The sequence below is a fragment of the Lynx rufus genome, unplaced genomic scaffold (assembly GCF_022079265.1).
Source record: "Lynx rufus isolate CCGP_SWC_20201006 ecotype Redwood Valley unplaced genomic scaffold, mLynRuf1.p SCAF_4, whole genome shotgun sequence".
Classification (NCBI taxonomy): domain Eukaryota; kingdom Metazoa; phylum Chordata; class Mammalia; order Carnivora; family Felidae; genus Lynx; species Lynx rufus.
Window position 1 is genome coordinate 12167733 of NW_025814856.1, and position 19159 is coordinate 12186891.

At 52.0% G+C, this 19159-nt stretch overlaps 1 protein-coding gene across 2 annotated transcripts; it reads right to left on the reverse strand.

Annotated features, from left to right (window-relative positions):
- Nucleotides 1–200: 200 nt before the first annotated feature.
- On the reverse strand, nt 201–19017 carry HAUS8 (HAUS augmin like complex subunit 8). Of its 2 annotated transcripts, XM_047097314.1 has the most exons (11): nt 18798–19017; nt 16250–16314; nt 13320–13375; nt 8837–8918; nt 6179–6271; nt 5982–6076; nt 5308–5373; nt 5045–5203; nt 3562–3703; nt 1566–1707; nt 201–618 (listed from the first exon to the last, which is right to left on the reverse strand). In XM_047097314.1, exons 1-11 carry the CDS (start codon nt 18824–18826, stop codon nt 420–422), a joined length of 1128 nt encoding a protein of 375 aa, XP_046953270.1. In that variant the 5' UTR covers nt 18827–19017; the 3' UTR covers nt 201–419. The 2 variants fall into 2 exon arrangements, with proteins under 2 accessions (XP_046953270.1, XP_046953271.1); XM_047097315.1 differs by lacking the exon at nt 16250–16314 and having other exon boundaries at nt 18798–19016.
- Between the last annotated feature and the right edge of the window lie 142 nt (nt 19018–19159).

A 19159-nucleotide genomic window follows, 5' to 3' on the forward strand; every position in this document is an offset into this window, starting at 1 on the left:
TCTGGACTGGGTGGAGAACTTCCAACTTCCAACTTGCTGTCGGACAGTAGACAGAAGCAGCCCAATCACTGAAGGACGTGAAATCACCCTGCAAGTGAAACACCCCTGACGTCCCAGACGTCGTCCCGAGGCTCAGAACCAGCTGTTTAGAACTTAAGATACCGCGTGCCTTCCACTGGCCGCTTAAGTAGAAACTAAGGCACGATTGCAAAAGTTTTATTTTTTAAATGTCAGGCGATATGCTCATACAAAACAGCTATTCTGCTGAATTAGCGTCTAAAGTGCTTGAGCTCCCAGAGCATCACACATGTGCCACCATAGCACACGTGTGCCCTGAGCAAGTGGCAGGGGACGGGCTTTCTTCCCAACAGTTTGCAGAGGTCCCCAGCTGTGTCAGGGGACACGGCCTGCACACAGATTCACACTGTGCGCGGCTCACTCGTGGCCAGCAAGAGCGGAGGCCTGACGTGTCCCGGAGTTTCCCCGCAGGCGCCTTCTTGATTGAAATACCACTGGCTGGAGGCCGTGAGGCCCTGGGTCTCTTCCCAGGCCTCCTGGTTGATCAAGGCCGCCTCTTTACTTGCCTCGGCAGAGAGTTCCAGCACCTGGGCAAAGCTCCTGCAGAAACAACAGGGCAGGTGAGGCCTTTTCGCTCTCTGTGCCCAAGAGCCAGACAGCCGGGGCACCTCAGCCTTCACGGCTGCGGTGTGGGGAAAGGGGTTACTTCCTGTGTGTTCGTGGGAAAACGCGGGAAGCTCCGTCTGAACAGAGCCCAGAGACGCCTGTAAGAACAGGACTGGGCAGGCATAAAAGATGATCTCGGGAACACTGACGCCGTGTCAGGAACCACGCCACAAAGGAACCGGGTGGTCTTCACGCAGCATACACGATGGCGGGGAAATCCACACTAAAGGAGCGTATCCGGCCAGCCGAACCTGAGACCCTTATAATCTGGAGCCCTCTGATGGGTCCCCCTTCAATCTCAGGGCACGTACAGGGGCAGCAAATGCCCCAGTATGCACCCGGCTGTTCTTCAAGGGTACCTTTCCAGCGTTCTAGGCATTTCAGGAAGTAAACTGAACATCACAAAGGAGAACACCACAAGATTCTTATAGCAAAGAAGAGAAGGAAAGCCCCAGAGAGAAGAAAATCCCCTGTGGGGAAGATGCCGGTGGGGGAGCTGGCACCTGGGGCACACGCATGTGAAACCCATCGGGCTATACTGCCAAGGCCTGTGCCTGTTCTACATGCATTTACACTCCAGTAACAAGTTCTAAGATCACCCCAGGAGACACTTAAAGCGTGAACAGCCGGTCCAAGGGCACCCGGAGTGCTGTCACTCTGAGGAAGTAAAGGGCTCGGGCTGTCAGTGCCCCCTTTCTCCCACGTCTGCTGGAGAACGCACACAGGGGTTTGCACTGACTTGGGAGGTGCTTTATCCACCCCCCCACCCCCCCTCCCCCCGCCTCAGTGGACCCCTGCACCCTTGGCCTCTGCAAAACCACAGCTGCCTGCTCTCCTGAGTGTGGCAAGCTGCTCCCAACTTAAAATCTTTTCTGAAATACCTTCGGAGCTCTAGATCCTTCTTTTGGGTCATTTCCTGGAGTTCGCTCAGCAGGTTCAGAGCTTTCAAATTTTCTTCTAAACTGCCGATCCCAAGTTCTCCCAGCAGGTGGCATGTGGTCGTCAATTCACGCTGCAAACTGTCTGGAGGGGAGAAGGGAGGGTCAGCCAAGGGTTTCAAGGTGCCCCAAGCAATGGATGTGAAGGCTGGGCAGCTTAGATTTTTCGCGTTCACTGGAATGCTCTTAGGCTCGCATCGCATCGTGAAGCTCAAAGGCAGAGAGGATCGGGTGGAGGGCGACATTCACGTGCTGGTACCGCCTCTGTGCCCCTTTGCCGGAGATCATGGCGGCCTGAGATCATGGGTCAGGCTTGTCCGCCATGCAGGCAGTCACTGGAACAGACCTGGAAAGCCCCTTCGATGTCCTCAACAGAAACCTACGCAAAAGGCCAAGGAAGTCTGTGCTACGAGCGACTTAAACCCAAGCCCGTGGTTCCCTCTCTCCGTTCCCAGGATCTCTGTGCCCCCACCCACGAGACAGCAGCCTGTATCCACGCTGTGTCCCACCTGCTCTAAGGAGACCAGCACCTGTCCGCTTCTGGCACACACACCTGTACACACGTCACAACTGCACACAGTAACAGCCTGAGACCTCAAGAAGGGTTTTTCCAAACACCTGACCTCTTAATACTTCTAATGGGGGTCTGAATTGCATCCTCTCCAAAAGACACGTTCAGGACCTAATCTCAAGTGCCTGTGAATGTGACCTCCCTGGAAATGGAGTCTTGGTAGACATAACTGAGTTAGAATGAGGTCACAGGGCAGGGTCTGATCGGTACCCGGCATCCTTCTAAGAAGAGGGGAATTCAGAAGTGGAATGCTCAAGGGCAAGGCTGTACGAAGACACAGGTGGAGTGGACCGCAGTGAAGCTGTCACCAGCCAAGGAAAGCCAAGAACCGGGGGCAACACCAGAAGCCAGGAGACAGGCATGGAACGCCTCTTCCCTCAGAGCCTCTAGAAAGGTCCAGCTCGGCTGAGGCCTTGATTTCAGACTTCGGGACCCTGAACTGATGGGAATACGTTTCTATTGTTTTAAGCTGCCCAGTTTGTCACTGATTCCAGGAGCCACAGGACACTCGTACACTCCCCGACCCCAACTCCTGGCAACCACCCATGGCACTTATGAGAGGCGGAGTCCAGGAGCCACAGGCGTGCGTGGCCACTGCGGTAATCCTAAAACCGGACGCCTGCACACAGAGAAGTGCTCCACGAGGCTCCTTCCTTAAGACTCCATGCCACTGGCTTCCTATTTCATACTAGGAAAAGCTGGATTAAAAACCATCTCTGTCCGAGATTACCAATTCAGCAACACCCTCTGTGACCTTGAACTGTGTCTATGGAAAGTTCTGTAAGGAAAGTCCATCCGATTTTAGGTGGAGATGTCCTAGTACATCAGCCTCAGACAAAACATACTTAGATGGCTGGCAAGGGCCCTGCCTGGAAATGACCGGATTCCAGGACGGCTGAAAACTTGTTTGGGGAGGATACTTGCTCTAAAGAGAATTTTAAGACTGAGCACGGCACTCTGCACACCTGCTGATTTCTTCAAAGGGTTAGGCGGGAAGCCTAGGCAAGCGAGGGATCCCACGGAGCTGCTGAGAAGGCAGGACGGGCAGGGGATCAGCAGGTCTGAAGAGACCCGCCCCCAGTCTCAGGGGATTACAGCTGCTCCCCAGGAGTGCCTTCCAGCAGGGCTGGGAATTACTGGCCCGTTCCACCGACCCGGGTTCAAATCCCAGCACGGTCCTCACTTGGGGCACAACTCTCAACAAACCCCAGCTCTGCCGGCCCCCGTGTCCTCTGCCATCTGATGAGGGATGCGCCATCCGCGTGACGCGACACAAGCGGATAAAGGTGGCTGGCACACAAGGAGTGCCGACACGCACGGGCCACTCGCTGGACCCGCTCCCTGTCCAGGAGCCACCCTGTTTCCTACCTAAGAACTGCTGCCCGTCCCCGTCCAGGTGGATTGATTTCACCGGAAGCTCATGCCTCGTGGTGTCCAGGGCCGTCGCGAACGTCTTGTACTGCTCCTTAAAGCGCTCGGCCACAGCCTCGTAGGGGCTGAGCATCTCAATCTGCAGGCAGGAGGGAACAAGCTTTGTCAGACAAGACTCAGTCGCGCACTTGGGGAGTCCAACGGTCCGTGTGAGGTGAAGACACGCCGTTCTTTCAGAATCTCCTAAGGAATCCTCCAGGAAGCTTACGTGGGTGTGGCGGCTCTCCAAAGGCTCAGCCGACAGCAAAGTGGCCCAGGCCGCCTATGAACATGGTTTCCAGAACATTCCAGGACCAGGCCCTCACCCTAGGGAGCTTGGGCCCTCCTGCTTCAGAGAATTGAGCTGAAATGTCTGCCCCCTTGTAAGACTACCCCAGCAACCCCCTTCTCCTTCATACATGCTGTCAGGGTCCTCGTGGGGGGTTGTAAGGACACATTTGCTTACTTGTCTTTCCTTTTCCTAACACTGTGAGTTCCATGAGAACTGAGACCTCGATCTTAGGACAGGGCCTGGCCGCAGGGTGTTCTGTTTCACACACACACACACACACACACACACACACACACACGGTATTATGGGCTGATCGCGTTCCCCCAAATTCCTCTGTTGATGTCCCAACCCCCAGCACCTCAGAACACGACCTGATTTGGAGACAGGGTCTTCACAGAAGTAACGGGAGTTAAGATGAAGTCATTAGGGTAAGTGGGCCCTGATCAGAGTTCGAGACATGCATCAGGCTCTGCGCTGATGGTGCAGAGCCTGCTTGGGATTCTCTCTCTGTCTCTCTCTCTCTCCCTCTCTGCCTCTCCGCCACTCAAGTTTTCTCATTCCCAGGGCTCTGTCCCAGTGCTGACCACACGGCACCAAGACCTCGTCTCCCACCAGCACCCTGGCCCTGCAGGGAGGCCTGGACTGCATCTTCGTGTCACTGAGCACAAGCGACAGGTGCCTAAAGAATACGTGCACGTGTGTGATGAAGGGACAGGTCCCTGCGGCTGGTTGGTACTTGATGTCACAGCCCCGTCCTCTTAGAAGCTGTCACAGACTGACACCCAGCGGTGTCAAAAGCTGGCCGCAGGGGCGCCTGGGTGGCTCAGTCGGTTGAGCGTCCGACTTCGCTCAGGTCACGATCTCAAGGTGCGTGAGTTCGAGCCCCGCATCAGGCTCTGTGCTGACAGCTCAGAGCCTGGAGTCTGCTTCAGATTCTGTGTCTCCCTCTCTCTCTCTGGCCCTCCCCCCATTCATGCTCTGTCTCTGTCTCAAAAATAAATAAATGTTAAAAAAAAAAAATTAAAAAAAAAAAGCTGGCTGCAGAGTGAGCACCCGGCGGCAGTGACACGTACCATCAACAGTCCCTCCAACTTCCCCGCCGGGACCACCCCTCCGGGACACGTGGCTCGGAGACCAGTCACCGCTGACCTGAGCGTCTAGGATGTCTGCCAGCTCCCGCTTCCTCTGACAGAGGAGAAGTTTGCGCTTCAGCTCGTGGGCCTTTTTCTGCAGCTTCTCCCTCTCTTTGCACATTAGTAATAAGTTTCTTTCTGCCTTTTCTTCGAATGGAACCAGGTTGTTCTCCATCTGTTGAGTGTGCAACAAGAGCTCAGGCCGGAGGAAACTCCTCTCTGCGGCTGACAAAGGCCACCTTCCACCCACATCACGCGGGAACGAGGCTCCGTTCTCACCTTTACGGCCAGTAGAGTCAGGAGCAACGTTTGGGATTCCATCATTTCCATCGACTCAGACGGGCCCTCGAGGGTGAGAAAAAGACATTTTTGGTTGCCGACGAATTGGTATAAATCTAGCTCTCTCCCCCAGAGGGGCAGAAACCTAACCTTTACAAACTTTACTCAGTTCAGGGGTTTGAGGATTCTGTAGGTCAACCCGCTGTGTCTACTTTCCAGTTTAGTCTTTTTGGGCACTCTGGGAGAAGGCAGAGGAAGGTCTGGCTCCCTCCCGTGGCTGGCTGGTGAAGGGCCAGCCAGGGGGCACCCATCCGGTCACCGCCGCACTGGAACCAGGTCTCGGGCCTCCCACCCCTGTGAGACTGCAGCCCAGCTGTCCTCCCCTGGGGACACGGCCTGGCCCCGGGCCTCCCCGAGCACGGCATCAGCAAATAAGGCCCCAAATCTCATTTTTCACGCGATCTTGCATTCGTAACTACTCCTGTATGTGTACTTGGGGAAACGTAAGCTCTAGGAACATTCTGAGAACACGCGTGGTCTCCGGTTTGTCCTAAAACACACGGCTGGCTTGTTCAGTCATAAAGCCTCAGGGCCTCGAGTGGCACCTGAATGGGGCAGGAGCTGGTATCAGCTTTCTCTGACTGAGTAGCTTCCCTTTCATTTCGGACACTTACTGGGCTCTTCTTCTGTGAAGCCGAAAAGGACGTCGACTCAGTTTTCTTTGACATCGTTTTTTCTAACTGCGGAGTCTTTCTAACCATGCTTTTGTCTAAGGCCAAGGAGAGCATTTTGAAGGTGAGAGGAGCTTCCTTCGGAAGCCGACTGGGACAACCCCCCGCTAGGGAAAGCAGGGGCAGGGCGGACGGCTTACCATTGATGGCCGAGAGGTCCAGGTCAGGCGGGGCGGTGCCGTGCCCTTCCAGCAACGTGGACTGCAGGTCTCCTTTCCCAATGCCACTGCTGTCTGTGGGCCCAGGGAGAACCCCCAGAGGTCAGCACGGTCTGCAAGGTAATGCACGCCTCCGCCGGGAAGCCGGCAACCTCTCTGGATGCTACCACCTGCTTCCAAAAACTCAGCTTCTTGGGAGGTGAGCAGCACCGAAGGCTGAGAAAGCTTTGCAACTTCCCAGCCAGCGGGTTGAATGGATTTCTAAGTAGAACTAGAAATGAGACGCAGGCTTTATAAGCCTTTCTGCGTAGCTTAATAAAAAAAAATGCTGTGTTCTGGGTAGGAAGTCTGGTACGCGCCACGTACTTGTCCTTCCCTGTGTTTTTCCCTTCTTTCTCCAGCAGCTTCTGGACTGTTCATCTTCCCTGGGAGTTCCCTTCATCTTTACCTCTATTTAAAACTGGGAAATTATGCCTTACACCGTCTAAAATGGGCCCTGGGGTACTGCGGGCTTCAACTAGGCAAGGGCTCCAGCGGGCTGCAAAACGAACAGACAGTATGTGGAATTCTCTGTCGTGTTAGGAACTAAACAGAAAGTGATTTAATGAGCAGCCGTGAGGAGCGCCTGGGTGGCTCAGTCGGTTAAGCGGCCGACTTCAGCCAGGTCACGATCTCGCGGTCCGTGAGTTCGAGCCCCGCATCGGGCTCTGTGCTGACAGCTCAGAGCCTGGAGCCTGTTTCAGATTCTGTGTCTCCCTCTCTCTCTGCCCCTCCCCCACTCATGCTCCGTCTGTCTGTCTGTCTCTCTCTCCCTCTCTCTCTCTCAAAACTAAATAAATGTTAAAAAAAAAATTTTAATGAGCAGCTGTGAAGTTGAGGAAATGAGTATGTGGAGATAAACAGGGCGAAATGACAATCTGTGGGGTATGCCGCCCTTTGTTAGGATTTTTGAAAAGTTCTAGAGAAACAAAAATCGATTGACCTCGTGGGTGAGGGGGAGATGAGACTTTTTATTGCTATTGTTTTTGCACTGGTTATAGGTTTTGTCAGCCACGTGTACAGACAGCATTTCCACTGAGAAAAGTAATCTCCTAGGGAGCTAGACGGTGGAGCTCGAATAAGCAGTCTCTCTTAATTATCATGGTTATGCTTTTTTCCTTAATGTGTATTTATTTTTTAGTATATGTGCTGCCGAAGCGAGCGCAATGTTTATTTATTTTTGAGAGAGAGCGTGCCCAGGGGAAGGGCAGAGGTGGGGGAGGTGGGGTGGACGGAGACAGAGGATCCAAAGGGGGCTCCGTGCTGACAGCAGACGGCCCGACGCGGGGCTCGAACTCACAAACCGTGAGATCATGACCTGAGCCGAAGTTGGACGCTCAACAGACTGAGCCACCCAGGCGCCCCCGGATGTGGCCAGCCCCATTTCTGACCCCTCTGGGTTGTACTCCAGCCTTCCCGGCTTGACCCACGGCCCTCAATCCAACTGCATGAGGAGAGACCAGAGAGCCGGCCCCAGTTTCACGTGCTGTTTCTCAGTCATGCCCCCGGGTCAAGAACAGCACAAATGCTGACAAACATCTAGACCAGGACCAGCAAATTTTCAAGCCCCCAAAATGTAACTACTGCTGTTGACCGGAGGCCCTACTGACAAAATAAAGTCAGTTAGCGTGTATTTTCTATGTTGTATGTATTATACACGGCATCCTTACACACGCTGTATCGCTCTTCTATGTACGTTCTTATACGTACTGCATCCTTACGACAAAGTAAGCTAGAGAAAAGGAAACGTTAAGGAAGTCACGAGATAAAATACGTTCACGCCACTGCACTATGACAAACCCGCATATAAGTACACCCAGGCGGTTCAAACTCGTGTTGTTCAAAGGTCAACTGTACTTCATTTTTAACGATGAGACTCAAAGCTGTTGCCGTTTTGAACAAGGAGGCATGGGCCAAGAAACGGTTTTGCTTTTTGTCAGCTGCTTTCATGCCAAAGAGCTGCCGGTGATCGCTGGAGAAGTGGGCACGTGAGGAGCTGGAGGAAGCGCCTGGGGAGAGGCCTTCCCAGAGTCCAGGATGGGCACATGGATTACAACGGAACACCTAATACACAGTGACGATCTGAGTGGGGGGTCACGAGGGAGTTTCCACCCTCCTTGTCCACTTTCCATTCTTTTTTACAAGGAACACCTATGTTGACAATCAGGAAAACTGCAAGGTTTTCGTATCACTTTGGGGACAGCTTCTAGAACGGGTCAGGGGATACCATTACGAAGAAGACCTAACCCAAGGTGGTGAGAGACAGGAAGATGAGGCCTCACGCCCCTTCTGAGTCTTGCTTCTGGAAGTCCCACCCAAGAAATAGTCATGTGACCAAGGAAGCGCCATGTTGGAAAGGTGGCTCTTCTCCGGGGCCATACAGGACGTAACCTCCCCTTTCCCCCTGCCATTTCCCTACAGCTCCCCACATGCTGCAAATTTGTCCTCACACGGAAACACTTTAACTAGCTGCTGCTTCTGACGCTTCCCAGAAAGAGGGAGGTTGACTTTAGCGTACTTGAAAACAAAATTCACCACCGTGTTCATCCCTTACTGAATGGACTTCAGAGCTGTCTCCCAACCTCCTCCATCTTTACACACCTTTGCTCTTCTGGAGCAGGTGGACTCTCCTTGCACCTTCAGGCATCTTCCCACTGGTCTTTAATGCATCTGCTGCAGAAGCCTGTTAGGGGAACACATGACATTTAGGGCAAAAGACACCTCCCCTGCACGAGAAGGGGCCCCTTCATGGTCCGTGCAATTTGCACCTGCTATTACTTGGAAGCAAGGCGTTGACAAAAAGAGTTCTGACCTGTAATTATCATATACACAGGATGAACTAATTTTGTCAAAAAGGATACCCTCACATGTACAGAATATAGGAAAACACCAACAAGTGTACCAAGGATTATCTCTGGCATGGCAGGTTCCAGTTGACTGATATTCTACATGCTTTATAGTATTTACAAGATTTTTATTTTATTTTATTTAAGTAGGCTCCGTGCCCATCATGGGGATCGAACTCACGACCCTGATATCCAGAGTCACACGTGCTCTACCAACTGAACCAGCCAGATGCCTCCCCCCTGCCCTGCATTTGCCAGTTTTAGACAAACAACATATTACTTCAGTCATCAGGAAAAATAAAAGTTTTGTACAGGTATTAATCTCCAAAACATTAAAAAAAAAAGGCATGCAGAGTTGGCAAACCATTACAATAACATACAAGCAAAAAGAAAATCTCGTAAAGAGCAAGAATATTTCAATGCGTAGACACCACTCCTATTCAACCCCCTACTGGAGGTCCCAGAATAAAAAATAAAAGGTAAACAGATCAAAAAGCAAGAAGTAAAACTCTCTTCTTACAGACATGACATGATTTACAAAGAAAATCCCAAACGCTACTCAAACTAATAAAGTTTATTTAGCAAGATTGCAGGATACAGGGTCAACATAAAAAAAGCTCATTTCTCGGGGCGCCTGGGTGGCTCAGTCGGTTAAGCGTCCGACTTCAGCTCAGGTCACGATCTCGCAGTTCGTGAGTTCGAGCCCCGCGTCGGGCTCTGGGCTGATGGCTCAGAGCCTGGAGCCTGCTTCCGATTCTGTGTCTCCCTCTCTCTCTGCCCCTCCCCCGTTCATGCTCTGTCTCTCTCTGTCCCAAAAATAAATAAACGTTAAAAAAAAAATTTTTTTTTTAAAAAAAAAAGCTCATTTCTAGCAATGAACAAATCTGCAAAGTGAAATTCAGAGACAGTACTATATGAAAGTTCTCAGTAAGAAAAAAACAAAGCTATGTATGGTGATAGGTATTGACTAGATTTACTGGGGCAACCATTTTGCAACATATACAAATGCTGAATCATTATGTTGTATACCTGAAACTAATATAACTTATGTCAATCGTACCTCAAATTAAAAACCAATGTCTTCATTTATAAAAAAAGAAAGGGGTGCCTGGGTGGCTCAGTTGGTTAAGCGTCTGACCTCGGCTCACATCATGATCTCACAGTTTGTGGGTTCGAGCCCCACGTGGGGCTCTGTGCTGACAGCTCAGAGCCTGGAGCCTGCTTCGGATTCTGTGTCTCCCTCTCTCTCTGCCCCTCCCCCACTTGCCTTGTCTCTTTCTCAAAAATAAATAAAAATTAAAAAAAAAAAAGAAAAAGAAAACACAGTATCACGTATAGCAGCACTAAAAACCACCAGATACTTAGGTATAAACCTAACAAAATATAGGGAAGGCCTATAAGGAAAGGAAGGCCAACATGACCAAATAAATGGATAGGTGTACCACATCCATACATTGAAAGGCTTGGTGTTTTTAGGATGCTATCCTCCCTAAACTGATGCGCAGATTCAATACATTCAAGATCCCAGCAGAAATTTTGGTAGAAAACGGCAAGCGAAGTCTAAAACTTACATAGAAAAGCAAAGGGACTAGGAGAACCAGTGTTTGGCGAATAGAGTGGGAGAATTCGCACTAACTGATTTAGAGACTACAGTAAGCTTGGCATCTGGAACTGGCTTAAGGACATGTAGATCAATGGGAAAAAATGGAATCCAGAAGTGATGCATACAAAAAACGTCAAGTGCTTGTCAACAGAGGTGGTGACAATACAATGGCAGAAGGAAGGTCCTTTCAACCAATGGAACAAGAGGACATCCATACACTTAAAAATGAACTTCAATTCCATTATCACACCAGATACCAAAATTAATTCAAACTGGATCACAGACCCAAATGTAAAATCTAAAACTATAGAAGTCATAGAAGAAAACATGGGAGAAAACCTTTGTGATCTTGCGTTAGGCGAAGATTTCTTAGGTGAGATACCAACAGCATGGCCCATAAAAGCAGAAATCCATTAAGATGGACTTCATCAAAATTGAGGATTCAATTCTCCTCAAAAGACCCTACAGAGAAGGACAAGACAAGCTACACACTAGGAGAAAATATCTGAAAATCACCATAAAGGGTTGGGGCCCAGGGGAGAGAAAGAGTTCTCCAAACTCAACAATGAGAAAACAACCCAATTTAAAAACGGGTAAAAGATCTGAAAGAACACACCAACAAAGATACAGGAATGGCCAGTAAGCACATGAAAAAATACTCAAGATCAGGGGCGCCTGGGTGGCTCAGTCGGTTAAGTGTCTGACTTTGGCTCAGGTCGTGATCTCGTGGTCCGTGAGTTCGAGCCCCGCGTCGGGCTCTGTGCTGACAGCTCAGAGCCTGGAGCCTGCTTCGGATTCTGTGTCTCCCTCTCTCTGACCCTCCCCCCGTTCATGCTCTGTCTCTCTCTGTCTCAAAAATAAATAAACGTTAAAAAAAAAAAATTAAAAAAAAAAAAAGAAAAAATTCTCAAGATCAGTGGTTGTTAAGGAAAACGTAAATTAAAACCATAAGATACCACTTCACACCCACCAGAATGGTTTCCATCTCAAAAGTACTGACTGGAACTCTCCGCTGTGGTTGATGGCCATATAAAGACCTGGAGCCACTTTGGGTAACAGGTGAGCAGTTTCCTACGAAGCCAAAAATACACCTACCCTACAATTCCTCTCCTGGGAGACCCGAGAACGCATCTACACGGAATCCCACAACAGGAATGTTTGAGGTGGCTTTGTTCACAATTGCTCAAAATGGGAATCAAATCAAATGTCCTTCCCTCGCAAACGCTAAACACAGCATGGAACATTCTTCAGCCATCAGAAGGAACCAACACTCACTGTGACAGGCAACCACAGGGAGAGACCTCCTCTCCTTTATGTGAAAGAGGCCAGACGCAAGAGGCTGCATCCCGTGTGACACCTTTTAAATGACCTTCCGGAAAAGGCAAGGCTACAGAAACAGAAACAGGTAACCGCCTGGGATGCAGTGGGGCTGGCTTCATTGGAGCACCAAAGGATCTTGGGAGTGACAGACTATTCAGTATCTTGACTGTGGTGTGTCTGTGACTGGGTGAATTTTTGCCCAAACTCGCAGAACTGTAGGCTGGAGAGTGACGCCTTACTCTACGTAAACTGTATGTTAAGAGATGGGAAAAAAAAAAAAAAAAAAGAAGAAAGAAAATGGACAAGCTCTTAGAGATGGAAACTACGTCAGCAGGGAGACACATAGGGTGCTGTAAACAAGTCTGCAAGGTGACATTAAAATTATGAGGCATGGACTGTGATCTTTTGTTGAAAATCACTTCAACAAAATCACTCTGGCTGATGACGTGTCCGTGTAGGTTCATCAGTTGCAAATGTGCATCTCTCTGGTCGGGGGGTGTTGACCAGGGAGGCTGTGAGGGTGTGGGGCAGGGATTCTACGGGAAATCTCTGGATTTCTGCTCAATTTTGCTGTGAACCTAAAACTCCTCTAAAAAAAAAAAAAAAAAAAAACTAAGTCTGTTGAAAACAACAAACCACGCCCAAGGAGTGACATCAGTTTGTGAAAAGGTTTCCTTTTTCCTCAAGTTGGATCTTAAGTCACACTATTACTTAAGTTTGTTTATGTATGTAGTCCTTCTCGAAGACCCAGTAGGTGTTTTTCAAACACCAGTCAAGGGGGCACCTAGGTGGCTCAGTTGGTTGAGCGTCTGACTCTTCTTGATTTTAGCTCAGGTCATGATCTTGCAGTTTGTGAGTTTGAGCCCTGCATCAGGCTCTGCACTGACAGTGCGAAGCTTGCTTGGGATTTTCTCGCTCTCCCTCCCTCTCTGCCCCTCCCCTGCTCTCACCTTAGTTCTCAAAATAAATAAACTTAAAATTCTATAAATACCCGCCAAGGCCAAAGACTGTGTGCTGGGCACCCGACAGAACTGTTTCAGGACAGAATCCAGAAAGGAATTATCAGGTTGAAAGGCAGGAACAATTTCAGGTTTCAATCGAGGTCATGTCTTTGCAAAGGGGATCCTCAGAGAGACCGCCGCTCACAAAAGAGACTCAAGACTGGGAACGAAGGACGAGACAATCACAGAGGCTGCTGGGTGAAATCCCCGAAAGGCTTGTTCGGGGACCGTGCTGTGCCTGGCTCACGTGACTTGTGTCAGAATTCCAAGTTCTGACGGAACTCTATTCAGAACGTTCAAAAAACAGTCGTTACCTTTTTGGTGGTTTTCTTCTCGTACTGCAGGTATCGGGACTCAACCACTCTTCCACCTGTGGGGGACACGTTGTTGGTTTATAACAAAACTACAACAGTGGAGTGTGAGAACTGGCCCCCCCCCCCCGCCATGGAGAGCCCGGTACTATGCCCCCTCACCAACCCCCCCCCCCATCAACAGCAGGGGCAGCAGAACTGTTCCTCCTTGCTCCTCTCAGATCCTGTCCTTTGGCATCCTCGAGCATGTATGGGACACCAACTGTATACAACAACATGGATGGGATACTTGCGGCATCCAAGTCGCTGGGCTAGGGACAGAGCCCCAGAGAGCTGCAGGAGCTATGATGGAGGAATATGAGGGAATAAGCTCAAAGCAGAAAGTGGATTCAGGGGCAGGGAAGGGACAGGAAGCAAGACTTTCCACAGAGGGGCATGTATTTGCCTCCTCCTGTCTTTCCCAGCTCACTCCCTGCGGTCAAGACCCCAACCACCCCTTCCTTCACCCAGGTCTGTGTCTGACCCACTCATGGTACAGGACTTTCATGCCTCTTTACCCCCTTACCTAGCTTAGGACTGCTCGGGAGCCATGCTCAGCACCAAGCCATACATCTTGGTGACAGCGCAGCCCCAGGCACCCTTCCTGCTGCTCTGTGGCAGCAAGGGGGTGTCTCTCAACAGCCCCAGTGACCACGCACAGTCCTCTGCTCTGTCTCCCCCCCCCCCCCCGCCGGACCCTCCCTTGCACTTTCTCCTCCCACTTCCCACAGGGGGCCCATCCCTCCAGTTAGCCAGGGACCAGATTCCACTTCACTGGCAAGACAGAAGCAGCCCCAGGAGACCCTCCCACCTCAGCAATCCAGCAGCCTCCCAAGTTCAGGGCCATATCCCGGCCCCACCACGTGGAGGGACCTCTGTGCTTTGGGGTAAAGCAAACCCTCCACTCTAGGTGCCAGAGCCCGGCCCTCACCCCCGCTCCCCAATCCCAGTCCCCCTCTCCAGTGGTCTTCCTGCCATTATTTCTCCCTCCACCTAGACCCTCTCCCCCCACTTCTCCACTCCCCTTTACGATGCCAGCTCCTCTTCCTCTCCTCTCTCCTGAATCCCACTCCGGTCCAGTCTGGCTTTCCCGATCACCACTGCACCAAAGAAACCCCTTTCGGCAAGACCGCTGAGATCTCCCCGCCCCAAAGCCCACCAACCAATTCTTAGTCCTCACTCTGAGCACAGCACTTGCTGGCACCCTCCTCCCTAAAATACCCCGTGTCCTCCTGGCCGGCTGCCCCCTTGGTGGCTGAGAATGGGCTGCCTTGCAGATCCATTAGCTGGTAAAGCCTGAGCGCCTCTGGGCACCTCGCGCATCTCATATTCCCACCTCGCTGCCCTCACTCCTGTTCCTGCCACCGTGACCACTTTTGCTGTCCCTCCAACCAGCAGGCACGTGCCTGCACCTGCCCTCCTTCCCAGCTCCGCTCAGCCCAGCACCTCCCTTGGACCAGGAAGCCACCCACATCCTGTTCTATCCACAAGGTCCAACACACCCCATGTCTCCTTACTTCTCCATCTGATGCGCAGCCAGTTTGGTTTGCTCAAGGCTAAATGCCACTGCCCAGTAGGGAGTAGGTGCTCAGCCAGGCATCCAGTGCACGATTCTACACTTTTTCTAGGTACACCCAGAGCTCAGAGATGTCCCCTTTTTACTGAAGAGACCCAGAAAGAGTGACACGATTAACATCACACAGTTTGACAACTTGGTTAAGTGACACGGTGATCTCAACCGGATCTTCATGCCAGGATTTCATCTTTCACTGGGGCTGGAGATGCGGCCACAACCCTGAGTGGAAAGGAGGTACATCCAGAGTTCATGGGGAGCATGGAGCTGGACGAGGAGCTAGTGGTTGCCCCGAGTGAGCCCTGGATATGGAAGAGCCACGGGGTGAGCGGGGTGAGCGGGCTCAGACGATCGGGCAGAGCGGGGTGAGCGGGCTCAGACGATCGGGCAGGAGGCATTAAGGGTCAAGGCCAAGAACAGGCAGGGGCCGGGAGAGAAAAATCAAGATACACCAAGGGTCTGCCGCTGGACGTCAAGTGAGGATCAGGGCAAAGAACACCCCCCCCCCCACTTCTAAGCACAGGAAACCATCCTGCTTTCAGTCCAACACCATCAGCAAAGGGTTTTGCTCCTCTGGAAGGATCGGAGGCCTGGGGTTCCTTGAACATCTCTGACAAGCAGTTTCAAGTTTCCAGAAACTAAAATGTACATGTTTGTTTTAAACAGGGGTGGATTCTCCACAGAAGCAGTATTGTGACGAAGGATATAATTTGCGTTCAAGAACCAGACCACGTGTAAACATAATAAACGTTAGAGACGAGATCATCGAGCAGCACTGTAGCGTATGAACCTCCAGTCCCTTGGAACTGGAATTCTGCTCTAACTCTGCACTGGCCCACAGCACACTTGGAGGAAAACAGTTCACTGTATCAGAGGCTTGAGCTCCGACGAGGGGGATCCTCCAGTCTACTGCCCCAAGTGGCACTGACTGCCAAGAGTCAAGGGAGGCTGTGAGCAGTGACTGCAGACCCACACGGGGACCCCAGATGTGGGCACGCCCCCGAGGCGCTTACAGAGAAGAAACGGAGACTCCATGGTTCAATAACAAGTTCGGCTCACGCTCTCCTCACCCACACTTCCTAGTGGCGAGTCCTGCGCACAGCCCGTGACGCGCCCCCCCACGGCTGGAAGGGCCCGCTGCCCTGGATGACGTCCGCCGGGACCTGCCGCACCCCTGGCTGCAGGGCTGGGTGACCAGATTCAGCATCACACGAAGGTGTGTGTGAAATAAAGTCCCAGCTTCCCTGCTCCGGCCCGGGCTTTTCTTCCCCAAAAGCACTTTCTGAAACTGGATCGTGAGGTAGCTTGCAATTTTGCTCACCTTGTGTTCTGCTTCCTTTCATCTTAGCGCCACTAGGAGTACCGGGGCCCCCTGAGGAAGGCTTCCTAGAAGAGGCAGATGGGGGTCTTGTTAACATAGTTGGCTAGGCTCAGGGAAGGCAGCGAGGAGCCTGGGCTTCCTCGGGACAACCCAGTCCTGGCACCCTGATGTCCGCGAGTCCGGGCCACCTTCACTGGAACACAGACACAGAGCCCCTGCCCGGCCGAAGCTGAGGAGGGCCCAGAGGGGTAAGAGTGAGAAGAATGAGCATGTTTGCCAAGCCTCAAAGATCTCAACTTCGGTCAGGGGTTCATTAATTCATCAGGCGTTTAAGTGCCAACTGTATGCGCCTGATGCCACCTGGTAAAGGGAGACGGAGCTCCTTCCTGAGAGGCAAAAACAGCGTTTTCCCATCAGGCAATGTGAAGAGTGCCCCGGACAGGCAAAGAGGTGGGGGGTAGGCGAGAGACAAAGCCCTGTTTGCTCAGGTTCATGGCGAAGGACGTCCAGAGACAGGGATCAACAAGGCCAAGGGCACAGGGCAGAGAAGAATGATGTCGAAATGGAAACTGATCAGCACTATGGCTTTGCAGGGAACCCAGGCAGGGATACAGGATCAGGAGGAGAGAAACCTGGGCTGGGCTGGGCTGGGCTGGCAGAGTCCTGACTTCCCAGCTTAAAGGCTCAGATCTATTTCTATAGGCTCCTTACTGGTAACCTTTCTCTGTAAAGGGCCAGACAGTAAATATCTTCTGCTTCATGGGCCACAGGTTCCTGCCAGAAAACAAGGAACCCTGAATGTTATTCAGCCCTAAAAGGACGTACTGATGCATGCTAAAATGGATGAATCTCAAAAATATTATCCTGGGGGCACCTGGCTGGGTTCAGTCGATGGGGCATGCGACTCTTGAGTTCGAGCCCCACAATGGGGGTAGAGATTACTTCAATAAATAAACCTTTTAAAAGTATATATATTATCCTAGGTAAAAGAAGCCAGGCACATAAGGCAACATTTTGTATGATTCCATCTGAAAAGTCCAGAGCAGGGGAGTGAGACAGAAAGCTGATTGGTGGTTGTCAGGGGCAGCAGGCTGCAGGAAGAACGGGGAGTGACTGCAAATACATACAAAGTTTCCTTCTGGGCTGGTGAAAATGTTCTAGAACTAGACAGAGTTGGTGGCTGCACCCTTGTGAAGGTCTTCAGGCCATTAAATCGCTTGCTTTAAAATGGTTAATTTGATGTTATGTGCCTTTCATCTCTATTTAAGGAAAGAAAGAATGAAGCCTGATGTCATGGGGGAGAGGGAACCTTGAATCAGGAGAGTCAGCGATGCCTCCCAGGTGTCCCGTCTGGGCAAGGGGGAATGCCACGAACAGAGACCAGCAACTCGGAAGGTGCACATTGAGGGGCGGGGCAGGGCAGGGGCCTGGTGCTGTAACCCCTGCTGACATCAGGACACAAGCCCCACTGGTCACAAAGTGACCTGTTCAGCTCACGGCAGCCACCTCCTGTGTGGCAGGTTCTGAGGACCCCAAGTCGGTGCTGGGCCACAGTGGGGAGAGGCAACCTCACAAATTCTCACTAGGTGCCGGAAGCTCTGCTCCTTCGCAAAATCCTCCCAATCCTACAACCACCTCACTGTTGGCCTGCTTTATCCTTGTTTTCCAGACGAGGACCTGAGGGTTTGAACAGGTCACCCCTGGCAAGTCTCAGAGCTGGCAAGGGACAGAGCAAAGATTCCCTATGGGGTCAGAGCTAGGGCTCTGGAGTCAAACTGAATGTGGGGAGGGGAGTTCATTGCACCTGTGCCAGCCTCTGGTACCACCCCCCTCCCCCCCAAAACGTCGGAGAGACTAATGGGAATCTCAGGATAACGGAGGGTGGAGAAAACCCAACCGATTTCAGTCGGCCTATTTAACTTCAATTTGCACTGGAACAATAAACATGGGCCGAAAGCACAAATAAAACAAACCCAGCCCAAGCATCACACCTGGCACCGCCAAGTGTTCAAAGTCTGTCTCTCTTGTTCCTGCTGTGACAAATGACCTTCCCTCCCTGAGCCTCTATTATGTCACCTGTAAATGGGATGCTTAGAAAAAAAGAGACTGGAAAGATTAAAGGAGATAGTTTAGTGGCCCAGCACTGTCCACTACAAAACGTTAACTGTAATAACCCCAGATCACATTCAGGAGCCACGCACTGTTGTAAGAGCTTTTCAGTTTCACACAAGGCCTACAAGATCGAGCGGCGGCGTCATTCCGCCGATTTCGCAGGGGAGGAAGGCGGAAGCACAGAAAGGTTAAGCCACTACCCAAGGCTCGCCCCGCACCCACATAACTGACTCGGGATTCAAGGTCCAGTTCCGCGCCCACGCTCCCGAGCATGCGCAGAGGCCGCACCCCGCCTCCCCGAGCCTGTGCACCCTCGGTGGGCCCAGAAGGGATCAAATCCCCAACCCCCAACGCTGCTGGCCCTCCCCCACCAGCTCCCGGCCATGGCCTTCTCGCCGGCACCGACAAAATCCAGGCCCGCTGCGCCTCAACTCACCCAGCACTGCGCCCCGACGAATCCGCCATTTCCCGCCTTTAACTCAAAGGCCGGCTCTTCAAGTCCGTGTGCCCGCCCCCTCGCTCCGGACCGGGCCATATTGCGGCGCCATAGGAGGGGTGGCCACGGACCTCGGGGAGCGTGCCTGCGGGTGCAGCGGGCGAACCCGGCTCGCGCGCCTCGCTGTGTTCCCCTCACACTTGGTTTCACCCACCAGAGGCAGGAGGCGGTGGCCGGGGCCCGTAGGGAGGAGGCGGGTCTTCGGGACGCTCCGCCCTGCGGCGCTCTGGCGTCACGCCCCAGCCCCGCCCCTCCGAAACCCGGAAGCGGGAGCGCGCGGGGGAGCGGCGGGCGCGGCGGGG